The following is a 16853-nucleotide window of genomic DNA, read 5'->3' as shown; positions in this document are numbered from 1 at the left end:
GTTCTGGGCTGATTTCTCACCTTTCTTAGGATCATTGAGACCCCACGAGGTGAGATTTTGCATGGAGCCCCAGTCCGAGGGAGATTGACAGTCATGTTTAGCTTCTTCCATTTTCTAATGATTGCTCCAACAGTGGACCTTTTTTCACCAAGCCGCTTGGCAATTTCCCCGTAGCCCTTTCCAGCCTTGTGGAGGTGTACAATTTTGTCTCTAGTGTCTTTGGACAGATCTTTGGTCTTGGCCATGTTAGTAGTTGGATTCTTACTGATTGTATGGGGTGGACAGGTGTCTTTATGCAGCTAACGACCTCAAACAGGTGCATCTAATTTAGGATAATAAATGGAGTGGAGGTGGACATTTTGAAGGCAGACTAACAGGTCTTTGAGAGTCAGAATTCTAGCTGATAGACAGGTGTTCAAATACTTATTTGCAGCTGTATCATACAAATAAATCATACATTGTGATTTCTGGATTTTTTTTTTTTTAGATTATGTCTCTCACAGTGGACATGCACCTATGATGACAATTTCAGACCCATCTATGATTTCTAAGTGGGAGAACTTGCAAAATAGCAGGGTGTTCAAATACTTATTTTCCTCACTGTGTATCTATCTATCTATCTATCTTGACATTTTCCGATATTATGCAAACAGTTTGATACTTGGCTGTTTCAGATGGTTCTTGGTGGAGATCATAAACCAGTTTCTCATTAGTGCAGGAAAACATGGAACAGCCTTACAAAGGCCCCCACTGATCACCTGCCAGCCATCTGCTCGACACTGCAGGGACTGCTAAGTAAGCATGGCCACATATGAGACAAGAATAACCTATTCTGCAACAGTGCACAAGGAGTGAAGTTGGAGCCACTGGACACAGCGCCTTCATGGATGAAAGGGCTCTAAAGTTAAGAACAGTCCAAAGGAGGAACAAGACAAGGCTTTGAACAATCAACTTATTGATATATGCCTGCAGTTGATAACATAGGAACCCAAATGTGTTTTTTTTTTTCTCCTTCATTCATTTGCTGCGATAATCTAATGTTCATGTGTAAAGCTACTGTTGATACTAACATCCTGCTTGTGTGTCATAATGAATGTACATTAATATGAAGGCATTGGAAGGCCTTTAATATGAAGGCAAAGACAATGCCAGTGAGGTTACCAAAAGTGGAGTAAATAAAAATTGATCTACCGTAAAACTTTGATTAACAGCCCGAGCTTTTATTTGCTAAAACCACTCATTTGACCCTGCCTATATTTGGGAAAGGCATCCATACGTGACAGGCCTTTAATTCCTCTTGCACAAAACTGAAATAGGCTACTATGAAACAGTTAATTTATTTCAAAACAGAATATTACTTGTATAAAAATTATCCAATAATATCAAATACATGTCATTACTTCGATCTAGCTAGCTCCGACAGACAGCTTATGCGCTTTTATTTTGAAGGCAGCAATGTAACTAAAACAACCCAGTGTAGAATCAGAGAAGTGTGGCAGAGGTTAGCAGACAGACCCTTACAGACTGAAGGAATATAAATAATCAAGGAATGGACACATTCGGACTTAATGAGTGGACTTAATGAGCACTTCAAAGGTAACGGAGTCGGCACTTTTCTTTTTCTTTTCATCTCTTGTACCATGCCGGTTACACTGGTAAATCTATAAGAATTACAGTTTGGGGCTTGTTGTTTCCATTAAATGACCTGATCGATTGAATTGTGGAGAATCTAACCATCTAACGATGTGTAGCATTGTCCATACTGACATATTGATCATACGTTTAAACATTAATATTTGTGTATTAACGATATAAGCAGCTTAGAAGCAACTAAAGCAGGCGACTCGGAGGGGTTTGAGAGGTTTTCTAAATCCCCCCAAAAAACAAAAAAACAGACCAGGCATTTAATGGAGACCTGCGTTTATTTGTCAAAATGTGTTCCCACACCAGGCCAGTAAACAGGGTAGGCAGCTATTTGGGACTATTATTATTTTTTGAAGTTAAGTACGGTAAATATCATTTCAGATAATTTTGGCACCTGAGGCCTGGAAGCTGGTTTGAAGCTTTGCAAGGATGAAATACATTTTATAACTGACAAAGCACGATCAAGGACAGTGAATCAAAAAACTGGACTGGAATGAAAAAAAAAAAAAAAAAAAAATAAATAAATAAATTCACCATCATCAGGAGGGTAGTAGATTCACATTTTTGATTTGGTGCGTGAGCAAAAGGATGGAGTGTTTTTTTCTTATGTACCTGTCCTGTGGACATACAAAGGGCAGCTTGCTTTAAGCATGGGTTCTGATCACAGCTGCTCTCAACAGCGCACCGCCGTTTAGAAAGTAATATCTTTACGCAACAACAGATATACCGATAATAAGCTATATAAATAAATTAAATAAAACCTACATGAGAACCAGTGCACAATAAAATAGGACATGTAGAATCAGTACATACCATCCTTCCCATGATGCCAGTGCCCACAGTCTCAGCCTCCACATCAGAGATGAACTCTGCATGCTCCTTCTTCACATAGAAGATCAGCATGATGCCCACCAGACGAACCAACTTCACCTGTAGCAGAACATGTAAGATTCACACGTCATTTCATAGAGAAAATTGAAAAGATAAAAAAAACAAAAAAACAATCACAGTAATGTAATATGCACATTTGCTGGATATTGGTATTTAATAGGAAGTCAGTGGAGTTCAAGTGACACTGTAGCCACATGAAGCATGCTTAAAGGTGCTCTTAACAGCATCTTAATTGTTTTCAACCACATCTACTTAGAACAATATTTACAGTTGAAGACATTTAAGGTATACTCACACTAGGCCCGGCTGCATTGTACTGTGCCCGAGCACGATTGTCCCCCCTCCCCACTTGCCCACTGGCCTGTACTAACATTCCACATAACGATCCGAGCCCAAGCACGTTTACGTCATCACACTTTTGAAAAAAATAAATAAAAACTCTCTCGCAAGGCACCATGGAGCTCACGTCCCAGTTAAGTGCTCGGGTACGGTTAGTGATCATACTAGATGCCGTGACATGCCGGAGCCCACCTCTTCAAGTGTGCCTGGGCACAGTTTAACGTACCGGGCTCGGGCACGCCAAAGTGTGAGTACACCCTAGTCTCACCCTCTGTCTCAAAGAAAATGGAATATGAAGCAGCTGTGCATGGGAAGAAGCAAAACAGTTATATAAGCCTTGCTGTCCATCCTACAAGATGCCACATTTAGATCTGAAGTGAAAACATTTCATTTTCAGCTTGTTTGACACTTTACAGTGTCAGTGACAGATAAGTGGATGAAGAAATGACACATCACCAGACTGGCTGTGTGACTTACAGCAAAGATGAACAGTGAAGCCAAGAAAAAGAGGAAGCCAAAATGTTAGACCCAGCATGCTAAGAAAAGGGAAGTAGATGAAAGCGAATAAGGGAAAGACAAAGAGAAAGACAAAAATATAAAACCTGACTAAGCTCATCAAATAAGCAAGGATATCATAACCGTTCCTTAGGAATATCCTGTGTAATAATCAATGTAATGGTGATGGTATATTGTTATGTAGACAATTACTTTGATCACAGGCATTTACATGAGGTATCTGCCACTTTACTGTAGCACTGTAATACACTGTAAACTAGGCATGTACCAAATTTGTTTTTGTTTTTTTACATTCAAAGCTTCTACTGAGGTTTTCAAATGAGATTACGAGTGTCTGTCGTCATGTTTTATGACACTATAAAAAGTGATTCACCTGATTAAATGAGTTTGTCTTTTTTGTTAACAAAAGGCATGAGTAGGATTTGTTGGATGGTGTCTGTGAACACACGATTCAAAGTTGGACCCTGAGATACAGAGAGAGAGCAGCAGTGGTTGAACAAGCTACAGAGTGAATGAAGAGAGGGAGCTGCGTTAGCAAGAACAAAGCAGTGAATTTGAGAAACAATTCCACGCAGCCACCACTAGAATCTAATTTTACAAACAATATAACACGTAATTTTTATCAGCAACAGTGCAGAAATACTGGGTTTAAACCAAATGAATAGACATGCAAAAATGAAGCTTCAAACTATTCGCTATAGCCCTACTTAAAACAAAATCGAAGTTAATATTTCACCATGTAACGCTTGTCAGAACTTAAAAGCAACATTAACATGTCCAGTCCAAATACTAACTAGTTGTTAAGAACAATATTAAAACAAGATCAAGATTAAAGAAAAGAAAAAGACTTCCTTACTAAGGCATACTTCGCATCTGGATGCAAGGCCTCGGATACAGCCTTCGTCCACTCCAGCTCTTTGGGGGTGTCATTGAAGAAAAAAGCCTCTTTGCTGAGATCAAGCTCCTGAAAACTGTCAGGAAGGACAAACGGTAAAATTTACTTTGCTTTGATTCATATATTTGAGCTTTACCGGGTACTTTCATGGTATCCTCAGCACCAAAGCAGTTAAATGAAATGTAGGCAGGATTAGTGGACAAATAGTGCTGAAACTGTGGGTGGGATGTTCTCCTACTTAAAAGAGCGTCAATGGTTGCATACATCAGTCAGAGGTTGGAGCAGTATTTGTCTGTCTATGTAATGGGATTACAAGTAGAATTGCAAAGCTATTCTCCAGACGGGTGAATGTGACTTACCCCACGCAGTAGATGTCAGGAGGGTTGAGAGTGCAGCTCAGCCAAGGATGGAGGCTTTCCTTTGGGGTTTGCCCATTCACATTGTATGTGCCAAGAAAAAAGCTGAAACAGAATAGGTAGAGGTGAGAAGTGGGACAAAGGAGAGGACTGTATCAGTTTCTTTGAACAAGTGCTAATTATAGTGATACTGAAGGGAATGGACAGGGTATGTGGGGAAAGAGAATAGGGGAATGACATGCAGCAAATAGTCCGTGAGCCCTAACCACTCAGCTATCTAGACGCCCCATGTGCTAACTATTCTTAGTTTATCCTGCTCACTGTGAGGGTCTCTAGCAGAACTTGTCTTTTCAGACTCTTCAGAACTGCTTGTTGGATGGTCACATAGCTTCAGACCCCCTTTCCTCACACTGCATTGTAACGCAAACACCATAAATTTTAATGTCTTTCATAGTAAGGGTACTAAATAATTTCAAAAGCACAACAAAATTTAACAGACCACTTTAGAACACTGGACACAGATTATCGATTTCAGTGTATTGAGTAAATACATTTTAAACAGTTTTTTAGAGTGTCACAGCTGTTGTCAAGGTGCTGAGGAAGCTGTCCACTGTACTCAGTATTTGACTCCTCCTCATTACTTATTCTGTGCAGTATTTCATCAGCAAAATAACTGTAAAAAAGCCCACCTGCCCACTCAACTCAGACTGTTACACAACTGTACTGTAAAGATTTCTGACATGGTTGGTACGTTGTAAGATTTATGTTAGTTATGATCAAGTGTAACCTGGTCCTTATACATAGTTACACATATGAGCTGTATGCATTGCAAAGAGACAGCAGAAAATAAAAACAGTCTTATCCACTGAGCACTGAGTCTTGTCCAGTGAGCAACTCCACTGGAACTTAAGTGCTATGCTAGAGGGTGAAACAATTGTGAGAAATGGTAAGAGGGCCAAGCCCTCGTCTTTAACGTCCCCACTGAGATTTATTCTGCAGGTCCAGACTGAAAATCAGCTTCCTTCCATTCAATAGCCCCCTCCTCTGACCTTCAGGCAGCTGCTGCCCTGCTCACGTTGCTGCACAGGAGCAGCACAGAGCTCTTTATTTTTGTGCTGACTGCAAACGCACTGTACAACACTTTCTGCCCTAATGGCCCCACCCTCAGCTAACTAGAAAGATGCTGAAGCTGGATTTATACAAAAATCTTGGACTGCTCTCAGTATGTACTGTAACATGAGATGAAAGAAGGCAATGTACACGTGTTGCAACAAAATGCAGCCTTTTCCGTATATGTGTTGTTTCTGACAAAGGCAACAATTCAAGCTTATAAGCCAATCAGAACATTCAGAGCACCGAGGGGAAACCTGCACCAAAATGCAAGTTCCACACAGAAAGGCATTGAAATTGGACTATAACAGGGGTCCTTTTTGGTGTGAGGAAATAGTCCCATCCACTGAGACTATGGTTTGTCAATTGCCATTGTATTTCAAACTTTTTAAAATTAAAAATGTCCAGTGTGGAGGATTTCGTGGCTTCTAGCTAGACTGCAGCCAAGTGATAACCCTTACCCTCACCAACCCATTCCAAGCATACAGGAGAACCTACGGTGGTCGCTAAACTTGCAAAAAAGAGGACCGCTCCCTCTGTAGATATAAAGGGCTCATTCTTTGGTAATGAAAAAGCAATAATTCTTCTTTTCATGCGTTTTCACAATCTACCTATAAATACTATGTTGTATGCCATAGTAAAGATGCCCCTAAATCTGACACACTGTAAGAGATCTTCTTCCATTCCTATTATATCTATATTATTTTTCATTCTTTGCATTATTTTTTTTATACGGGTGTACATATTAAGACACAGATCTACCAGCAGGAGGCACTGTGGTTATTAGCCAAACCACAATGATGACTTCTGCAAATGCTTATTTTTCAACCAAAAACACTTATATCCAGGCCTCTACAGAGACATTAATTTTTACAATAAATAATAGATAAAGAGCTACAGTATGTTAATGCACTAGGCTGGTGCATTTCTTGACAGCGTTGCTTAATTTAGCAAAGAGAAATACAAACCTACAGATGCTGACTCATTATTTTTACATAAGACTTCAAGTATCCACACTGAGCTTAACTCAACTGAATAGTATGAAAATATCCCGACTCACCTCTCAAACTTTTTTTAAGCTTACAGTTTTCCACATAAGAGTTGGAAATCGTAATCGTTATGGTATAGGTTAAATGTGGCATTTTCTTGGTCTAAATGCTCCTATACATTAAGCTATATACTTTTCTTAACTGTTTCAAAATTAACAGCAAAAGACCATATCACACACCTCTACACTAAATAGTATATGAAATAACCTATAGCCCCACCCAAAGCATCAGCACATTACTGATATCAAGTAAGTAAAAAAATGTTACATTTTCTGTTGTGAAAGTGAAGTAATTTTCAATTGCATCAAGATCACATAGTTGTACCTCAAACTGCCTGCACCAATCTGCCAATTGCATGTACTTTTTTAAGACAGAGTCAGAACTGACACGACAAGCATTGAAGAGTAAATTACCTGAAGTCCTCCAGGTAAGTGTAAAGATTGTCATTCTTTAGCAGCTCACACTTGATAAGGTTGTCGCGCAGGCCGAACTGTGGCATGGCCAGTATCTGGGCTTTGTTAGCTGGGGTGTGGCTGGAGGAGCGCACCAGGTCATCCCGGTCCTCTCGACTGAAGATGCCCTGACTTAACACAGGGAGAGAAGAAATAACAGTTAGGCGTGGGGGTGAGTGGAGACAGATCAAGATAGAAACGGGGGCATTTTGTCACACTGGTGTGATTTCAGTGGGAATATCTTATCACAAATTGTGCGTTTGGTTGTTTAGATTTTGCCTAGAAGCACCTATGCACAGTTGCCAGTTCACATTCAGGATACTCAAGCCTAACTGGATCAAGCTATAACTCTTCAAAAAGCTAGAAATAAAATCATGGCTTAACAGAGACAACAGTCTGCTCCAGACTAACAGTCTAATGCGGCTGAGGTGAGAGGAAGAAATGTAATATCCCTGGCCCCTGTAAGATTCCAGGAATATACTGTAACTAACTGTAGCGTGGCTTCCGGGTTAAACAAATCAACAAATTTGCATTTTTAGACCTTAACAGCTTTATATAAAGTAAACACTGATCACATAGCTGCAACCAGGCACATACACAGTACATGTTCTAATACTGTTGGAGCAACAAAGTACTTGAATCACTGCAATTTAGATTTTTATGCACTCAAACTATACAACCTAACTACAGAGTTTATGTTGTAGGCTTCCCTCAGCGTAATTTCGCTTCAAAATGGCCACTTTAATACCTTTCCTTGAGTGATATCAAAAAGGTACCCTGTGAAGTTTTTGACCTGACATTTCTCTGCCACTGGTTTCACACTATTCTACTGATCTACAGGTGGAGGTAATGCACCAGTAAAAGGCAGGAAAGAAGAAGACATCTAGCAAGTAAACGTGGATATAAAAAAATTTGTTGCACATGTTAAATGAGAAGAGAAATGCACTGAACACTGAATGTAAACTTTGTTTACAATAAAACTTCACTGGGAAACTTTAAGAACAGTACTTCCACTATAGCAGTAGAATATTCTAAGGCTCGTTCTACCACTATTTAAAAATACATAATGGTAGAAAGAATTTTGTTTTTCCGAGCTCCCACATGTGAATGAAAAAAAATGCCTCACCTCTCTGAGCTGGAATACACTCTGGACTTCTGTGTGCCACTGTTAGATACTTTCTCCCATTCCAAAGTTCCCTTTTTGTCTGATGATCTCTCTGTTCAGGAAGAGCAGCAAACAAAATGACATGAAGAAAGTGTTTGTTTAGTTTACTCGTTTACAATGGTAAGCATGAAAGGTAAATGGTTTTACAGCACAGTTCTGCACCATTCCAACTCCCTGCACTTTGAATCACAAATGAATATCATGTTTGCATGTTGCCAGTTAAGACAATGTGTAACTGTGTCTTGCCGGCTGCTGGGAGACCTACCCATCAACATTATCTTAATATTTAATGGCATTTACAGCCCGAGACAACTCACTCTAATTAGAAAGAACCCAGCCATGAGTTTTTCTGATATGCAGAATAAATTAAAGCCAATTATGACTAAGAATAAAAACAAACATGCACAGTAACACACATGTCAATCATAAAAGTGCCAGGTCAGGGCTCAGTTGTGGTGGCCAATGTACTGTGGCTGTCTTTTGCAGTTGGTTACAATTATTGCATCCCAAGTAGTTGGATTTAATGGCTCAGTGTCAAGTATGAGACAGCATGGCCCTGTCTCCTGCAGCTTGGCAGGCACAGCTAGCTCCTCTGAAAGGGAAAGACATGTTCTTTGAGCAGGAAATTAAACTTGAAAGGTTGAGGCAGGTTAACCAATGCACCTGACCAACAGCACTGCTCAATGGCCAAAAAACAAACATAATACCTATTTCAATACCTAATAATAATTTCAACACTTATTTTTTACTTTCTTACTTTTTTTTTACTTATATATTTATTATTTTCTATTACATGTCTGCTAGGCTACTTGACTAACTGAAAGCAATATATGATCCATTTCTTGGTCTGTGTGCAGCATTCAATGTAAGAACCCCGTGACTCAAAATACACCGACAGTTACTGACTGGATGTGGACATCATCAGTACTAATACTAACAACATTATACAAGTTTTCTAAACAAGGCCACAGTTGTAAGGATATAAAACAGAGATGCAATAAACCTGTGACACAAAGGGGACTGGTGAATAAAAAAATCCTTTTCAAACAATCCAAATGAAAGTCAAAATATGTTAGGAAATTAAAATGTTAGAAATTTTCTTTTGTCAGGGCTAGGCCAATGTGCAACGCAGCACCAAAGTCTGACTCAATTACAACCAAAAATGTCAATTGTATTTATCAGTATTACCACAGTTGGCTATTTTTTTGCTGAATCTTTTATTTTTTACAAAAGGAAATGCCCAGTGTACCAAACTGAGAACATGGCAGAAATCCTTAACGTTGTTTGTTTCCTTTTGTACATTTGGTAAAAAATAAAAACAACAACAAAACAAGGTCAGGCTAAAGTGCCATTTAGAAGGATTCCTAGAAGGATCAACTGACATTTTAATTCTAAGCCAGTGACTTTGTTGTTTGTGTCAACAGGAAAAGAAGATGGCCCTCTGTTTGACAGAGAAAACTGCCAGCAAACTGTGAAATGCTTTTGAAAGCGAAAGCGTGCACAGACATGCTACATTTGAGAAGGTGAAAATCTCCTTGTGCACACATAGAAAACCCCACATGTAACTGATAAACTGACTCTAGAGTTTTCCAAGTTAACATATGAAATTCTCCTTGTATAGTAATGTACTATACTACAAGGTTAACCTTGTAGTATAGTAATATATAAAAGACGCAATATAAAACATAAGACTATACAAGAGTCCTACAGTTTTTCTCTGTGAACTACAATGTATCTGGAAAAAGAAAAAAGAAAGAAAAAATACACTGTACAGTATAATATTGAGATTCTCATTGTAAAATGAATGTAAACTTGCAAAACATGCATTAAAACAAATCTTGGGGCTTGATTTAAATGCACAAATTATCAGAAGATATTAACATATACATACAGTATAGTGTCAGATCAAAAATTAAAATCACTAGCTTGTGGTGTTATAAAATACACTAATGACAGCAGTTTATGCTCTACTGAAGACAGTTATGCCACAGTATGTTAGTCCTACCGAAAAGTATGGCACAGAGTTTTCTGACATTGCTTATTTCACTTTTAATCACCCATTTAATATTTAGCCTGTTTAACTAAACCCTAACCAATACTGCACCTGTTTTTTGCAACCAACACCTAGATGAGGCCATGACCATATGAGCGTCGTGTGTGTGAGTAGCTCCGTTATTTTATTACATGGGATTCCCGCACATGCTTTAGTATTCTTAACAAATGAATGAACTTAACTGAACTTTCTCTGTGGAGGAGTTGCATGAAATCTGACTAACTGCATGTTCACTCTCCAACACCTCTTTATCTGCGGTCAAGTTGTTCTCCGAAGTCATAGCTTTTAAACTAATCTGCACAAAGTTCAACATTGCATAACTTTCCTTTATGGTCAAAATCTATAGGTAACAAACTGCAGAGGAATCATTTGTTGTGGTTTCTTCTTATACTTAAATGCAAAACTACATATGCAAAAAAATTTTTTAACAAATTGTTTCAAGCAGGCAATAAGCACCTTTCTTTCACAGGAGGTCGGGAGAAAGTTTACAGACCAACAACTGATTTAAAGCTAGCAGGCTAGCTACGAGGATCATCCAAGTCCGGAAAAAACAGCCTGAGATTGAAACAGTAAACTGACTAAGATGCAAGTCAAAACTGTTAAATAATAAATGACACAATTCACTGTTACTAAAAAACGATACTGCTAACGTTACACCAACCACAACAGGTGTCATTTATTGTCACACAGCACCATGAACATTATTTCACTGGGACTTAATGTTACATTAGTAGTCACTCGTGAATCAACTGTGTACGTGCGGTAACATTCACAATAGCTTGGTTTTGAGGCAGCAACAGTTAGCCTTAATACTAACGTTACTACTAGGATTTACAACTACCATTATTCTGCCGGACGAGTCCTAAGCTAATCTGGCTAAAGTTAGCTTCTTTGAAAAAAACAACTACTACTACAACCACCACTACCACTCGCTAGCATAAGCTAGGTAGCTAGCTAATTAAGGTACACTGAATGCTACAGATTAATGCAATGGAGTTTCCTTTCACCACCTCAAAAATCAACAATTGAAGAAATATTTTTGTCATACCAGAGTCTGTCATCACCCTAGACATCTCCCTGCACCGCGCCTCCCACGCGTTCTGTGCAGAGGAGCAATGTTCAGCCTGCCCATGCTAATGGTGATGTAGGAGGAGTTTACCTTCCCCGACTGTGTGCTGCAGAGAGGAGGCTGGACAAACACCGGAAAGGGCTTTTACCACATCAGTATTACATCGGAAAGTTAAGCCCATACGCGTCAAGAAGATAATTTAATTGTGTAAACAGCCTATTAAAACACTGATGAAGAATGTGGTATGATTTGTAAAAGGAACTTCGTTTTTTGCTGTTGTTTCTTTATATTTACATGCCTTTTAGATAATGTGTTTTGTATGTAACATGCATGTCATAAACTGCGTGGCTGTAATCTAGCATGCAAAAATATAATCTTGCATGAAATGGTATGAAATTAAAATCAAGGCAAATTAAAAATCATGTAAATTGCACATTTCACATTTTCATAAAGTGCATATCAGAGCTGCATCACTCACAATGGCTTGAAGAGATGAAAATGTGTAGGTAAAACACAAAAAAACATTTACAACCACTCTCATTCATCCAAAGTTAAATGAGTCTACAATTAGTTTTCGAGTGGGCATTAACTGTTATATGCCCAAAACAAATTACAAGGTGGTAGCAATTTAAAAGATTTCTTAAAACTTCCCTTTAAAGGTTAATTTTAATAGGCCTATTCCATTTTGAAAATAATAAAGGGGATTTTCAACTTGAATGTAAAATGAAGACTGAGTTACTTCTGGCATGATATAGTTTTTCTTTTAAATACTGTACAAAGCCATTTTTTGGTCTTGATACAGAGATAAAACATGATTGGGAAGTTTAAATAAGACAAGAAAGAAAATCAACATTGTAATTAAGGCTTTACATAATTCCATACATATAATCTTGCATGAAATGGTATGAAATTAAAATCAAGGCAAATTAAAAATGATGTAAATTGCACATTTCACTGCATTATTTGCAAATAAATCATAAGACATTTTTTGGGGGGGGGGGGGGGGGGGGGGTGTTTACTTTGTGGTTGCCTATTCTGTGCATATAGCTTAATTACTTAATAGGTAGATGGTACTATTTTTCATTATTAAGTCCTTATTCTGCACCAAGGCCCCTAAGGCCTGGCAACCAAATGTTGTTTACAGTTCCACAGTCCATGCTGAAAACAAAGCTACAACAGTGTGAAACAAACTTCCCCCCTCATATATCAGCTTTTAGTACCTACTAGGCTGTACTTTTTTCCCCCATTACCCTGCTTTTGTGTATGCTGGCTGGCTGGCAAGCGTGGCTTCCTGCAACACTTAAATGCAAAGGAGCCATAATTAATGTTCTTAGCTTAAAAGACACAGGGTCTTTTCTGCTATGACGCGTCATAAAGAATGTAGTAAAAATGGCCTATTGTGTAACTGACCTCCTTCCCCACATGGCTCTCTGACAGTTATGAATACGCAGGTTGGGCCAATTGCATTCAAAGGAAGTGGTACTTGCAAAACCACCCAGTTTTCTTTTATCACTCTTTGATGTAGACTGCCAAAAAAAGGCAGAGGCAAAGAAGATAAATAACTTAATCTCTTGTCATCCACTGCACAAATGTGTGAAGTTTATTGGACATGAAGATGCTAGCTGTGAACAAACCTGTTTTGCTGTGCTGCTTGAGTTTAGTGAGTGTCGTGCCGAGGGGTGCAAGGGCTTGTTTGACAACTCCCTGACCTCTGGTGGCTTTGTGATACTTGCTGATCCACTCGAACTGGGGTACCTGGTCAGGAGACTTGCAAACATCTGAAGAAAGACGGACAGCAAGAGCAAGCTCATTAGAAATACAATAATGGCAATATGATATACTTTATAATATATTACAAAATGTAAGAGTCTGAACAACAGCACTGGTGAGATTCATGATACATGAATTTTTTATTTTGTTGTCATGTTTGTTTTATTATGTGGGAATAAATTGTCAGGATTGCACTCGATTTCGTTGTACTGCAATGGCAATGACAATGACAATAAAGGAATCTGAATCTTATTGTTACCCTTTATCACACTCTCCTTTTTAACAACAACAACAACAAAAACAACAGGTTCCTGGTCATTTATTCTTTCCATCACTGGTATCCCTCACCGGGTTAAAAGCCTTTGTGGCTCATCTTTGAGTATCAGACTTTGTCGGTGTTCATGTGGAGTTTCCACTGTTAAAAATAGTGAACCAGTGACGAAAGTGAAACATTTATAATAAAGCAGACTGCCCGTTAGGCTCCTAATGGCCCTCTCCATTCAGATGAACAGGATGCAGAAAGTCAAAAGTAGTTCAAGAGAAGTTATGAAGAGGAAGTTGCACATCCTTTATAAACTGTTTTCATCTAGTCCCTTTTGCAAACGCTTGCTGTGAAAGAGACGAACTCCACAGAGTGCACCATCCAAACTCCACCCCCCACCTCTGTCCGTCTGTCTGTCTCCCTCCCTTATTTGTCTGCCATGTGTCATGTAAACGCAGTGACTGACAGATGAGGTGACACCACCAGTTTGTTGTTAGTTCTAAAATTGGTTGTTGTTGTTGTGAACCACAGCCAAATACATTCGTGATCATGGTGTTTTTTATTTCTATTTTTAAATTTATTTTCCTTTATTTCCATCGTGGTTTGCAACATAATGTAACCCCAAGGCAATTGAAAACTGGCTGAGCAGGTTTTCTTCAAACAGATGGTTAGTGCATATCATTTGTACTTCTTTACACACATGTGACCCTCCAACTTTGTTCAGAAAAGAAAATCTAAAGATATGGACTACTAAACCCAAACAAATTATTAGTGGTCTATAAAGCCTAAAGAGGTGAGGATCCATGTTTGTGCTACTGTACTGTTGAAATGAAAATCGGCTTCCACATTCTTCCCCTAACAGCTTTATATTTTTTTCTTAAACTGTCCACAAACTTTCTAGGAATTATTTAAAGGTTCTGAGTATGTCCTCAGGTGGATGTCATGTAAACGGATTGCATATGTATATCTGTTAGGGCTGACTTACCACTCCATGCCCTGTTGACCTCGCTGAGGAAGAGCCGCGAGTGGGACCCAAAAGGAAGTCTGAGCTCTAACTCCTCTTCTTGGTAGCTTAACCTCACTCTGGTATCACCACCTAGAATGATAAGAATGAAGAATGCCAGAAAAGTGAGATGTTCAGTTTCATGTGGTGGATCAGTTATGTTACTTGAGCTACAATGGAAAGAAGGGCAACTCACCCACAACCGCAAGTTCCTCTGGTGAGGAAACTAAAAAAAAAAAGCCGCATGAGAAATGTTTAAGGGTGCTTCAGAGAAATTACTATTATGCCATCACTAGAAACAATAGTTATCTTGAAGAACCCAATATTATATGTCTCTCTCCTTTCAAATTGACACTCTGTTTTCAGTGAGGTACAACAAATGGAAGCAGCTCACCCTCCACGACAGCAAAGTCAAGGGAGATGGGTATGATGTCCTCCAGTGACACGTCATCAGCAGTAATGGCCATCCTTCGATGGGTATAAGTAAAGATTCTATAAAACATTACAAGACATTTTAATTTTCAACAGTGTCAGACAGGTTGATGCAGCTCTGTCTTGCCCTGGATAACATAATGCTGTCACCCCCTCTCTTTACAAAATAATCAGTCATTCTTTGAATACAAGCATACAGTTCACACAGAAGCCATTTTGTAGCTCATTTGTATAGACTATTCAAACTCACGCGTGTTCTTTTGCAGACTCCACCAATCCCAGCAGTCTGCTCTCTACAATGTTATCAAAGAGGACATCACATTGGACAGCATGTTCACAGTTTAGTTAAGGATATAGTGTAAATCATGTGTGCATGTGTTCCTTTGGTGACACCATTATTATTTCTCCAGGGAATATGACCTTCCTCTCATTTCAAGATATTATTTTGGGTACAATGGGGAACGTTGTTTTTTGTTTTTGTTTCCTATAACAAGGTACATTTAGTTTTAGTTTTATAGTAATTCCACTACATTTTACTGGGAAATATTGTACATTTATCTGAACTCTGTAGTTACTTTCCAAATCAATAACATATTAACTGCTTATCCGCATATCAGCAGCTTATATAATATGATAAATTTTTATAGATTAAAATACTCAGCAGTATGCACAACAGAAAAATATAATTAGCTCCATCTTGAACACATGCAAAATCACAATGTTTCTTAGATGTTTGATTATTAAAATAAGACTAACAGGTGCAATTCTGCTGCATAAAATCTACTTTTACTTTTGATACTTCAAGAACATTTTCCTGATAACACTTCTTTATCTGAAGTGCCATTATGAATGCAGGATTTTTTTTAGATGTATTGGAGTATTTTCTTGTCGTTGGTTTTATTACTTTGACTCAAGTAAAGGATCTATACTTCTTCCACCACTGCCTTATAACGAGAAGCTGGTGAAACAAAGTTGCCATCTTGTGGATGAAAGGTCTTACTACAAACGTTGGATCTTATCGTTGGGAAGTCACACCCGACTAAACCTACACTATAGTGCTGAAATCTACGTGCTCTGGAAATGCATTGACCTGGGTTGAAATCACAGCCTGCCTAACTGAGGTTGTACTATTTATTCACAGAGATGTCGGCTTTGTGGCAGAGCCTTCTTACAGGCCTCTCTCCGGTCTCAGGTATTGTTCAACCGAGTCGTGTTATGGGCTTTAGTTTGAAGCAGGTAATTCGTCATTTGAAGTAATGACGATCCATAAAACAGCGCACGAGCGTCGCAAAGGATACTATGATGCAGTTTTCTCCCCTTTCCAAAGTTTCTTGAATTGCGACGGATTGATCCATGGTGAAGGCAGTTAGTTAGGCTACTTGTGGGACAACTTCTGCCGCCGCACGCTTCCCACACGAAAATACCCGGAGGAGTTTCGAGCAGCGCAGTTATTTCGCTCTCCAGCGTAAGCCAAGTGTACAGCGGGGGGAGAGACGCTTCAGGAACCCCATGTAATCCGACAATATTCCGTTTTGATCCAGATGTTCCCTTCTTCGTCGAGCTGCTGGCCCGACGCACTCTGCCACGCACTGATTCCCAATCGCTTGCCCGCAGTGACGTCACACATCTGGGCTGTCAGCTCGGTTTGGATTTGGCCTCAGGCGAATGAGAGGAAAAGGATGACGTGACGTCCTACAGTAGAGCCGCATCGCCACTTCTACAAAGTTATAGGCCTATCGAAGCTGTCTATAGGATGTTTGAAGAGCCACCTGGTCAATAGTTGTCAGTGGTAGGCTATTTTGTTGGAGGGGAACTGACTTCCCGTTGAAATATATTCGCCTAAACCT

At 39.1% G+C, this 16853-nt stretch overlaps 1 protein-coding gene across 3 annotated transcripts in view; it reads right to left on the bottom strand.

The window, feature by feature from the left end:
- The window catches only part of inpp5b (inositol polyphosphate-5-phosphatase B), a 22833-nt gene extending 6321 nt beyond the window's left edge, over positions 1 to 16512 (bottom strand). For 2 of the 3 annotated variants that reach the window (XM_046045545.1, XM_046045546.1), the window contains exons 1-11: positions 16305 to 16512; positions 15257 to 15336; positions 14969 to 15066; positions 14771 to 14800; positions 14557 to 14667; positions 13174 to 13317; positions 8379 to 8469; positions 7214 to 7384; positions 4645 to 4746; positions 4247 to 4361; positions 2458 to 2574 (exon numbers count right to left, since the gene is read on the bottom strand). In XM_046045545.1, the coding sequence (XP_045901501.1) occupies positions 2458 to 2574; positions 4247 to 4361; positions 4645 to 4746; positions 7214 to 7384; positions 8379 to 8469; positions 13174 to 13317; positions 14557 to 14667; positions 14771 to 14800; positions 14969 to 15066; positions 15257 to 15336; positions 16305 to 16361 (1116 nt within the window). In that variant the 5' untranslated portion in view covers positions 16362 to 16512. Of the gene's footprint in view, positions 1 to 2457; positions 2575 to 4246; positions 4362 to 4644; positions 4747 to 7213; positions 7385 to 8378; positions 8470 to 11518; positions 11672 to 13173; positions 13318 to 14556; positions 14668 to 14770; positions 14801 to 14968; positions 15067 to 15256; positions 15337 to 16304 lie in introns of those variants that run through there. The other variant, XM_046045547.1, reaches the window with a different exon arrangement.
- Between the last annotated feature and the right edge of the window lie 341 nt (positions 16513 to 16853).

Source organism: Micropterus dolomieu, linkage group LG03 (genome assembly GCF_021292245.1).
Source record: "Micropterus dolomieu isolate WLL.071019.BEF.003 ecotype Adirondacks linkage group LG03, ASM2129224v1, whole genome shotgun sequence".
NCBI lineage: Eukaryota > Metazoa > Chordata > Actinopteri > Centrarchiformes > Centrarchidae > Micropterus > Micropterus dolomieu.
This window is presented reverse-complemented; position numbering and strand designations above follow the sequence as displayed.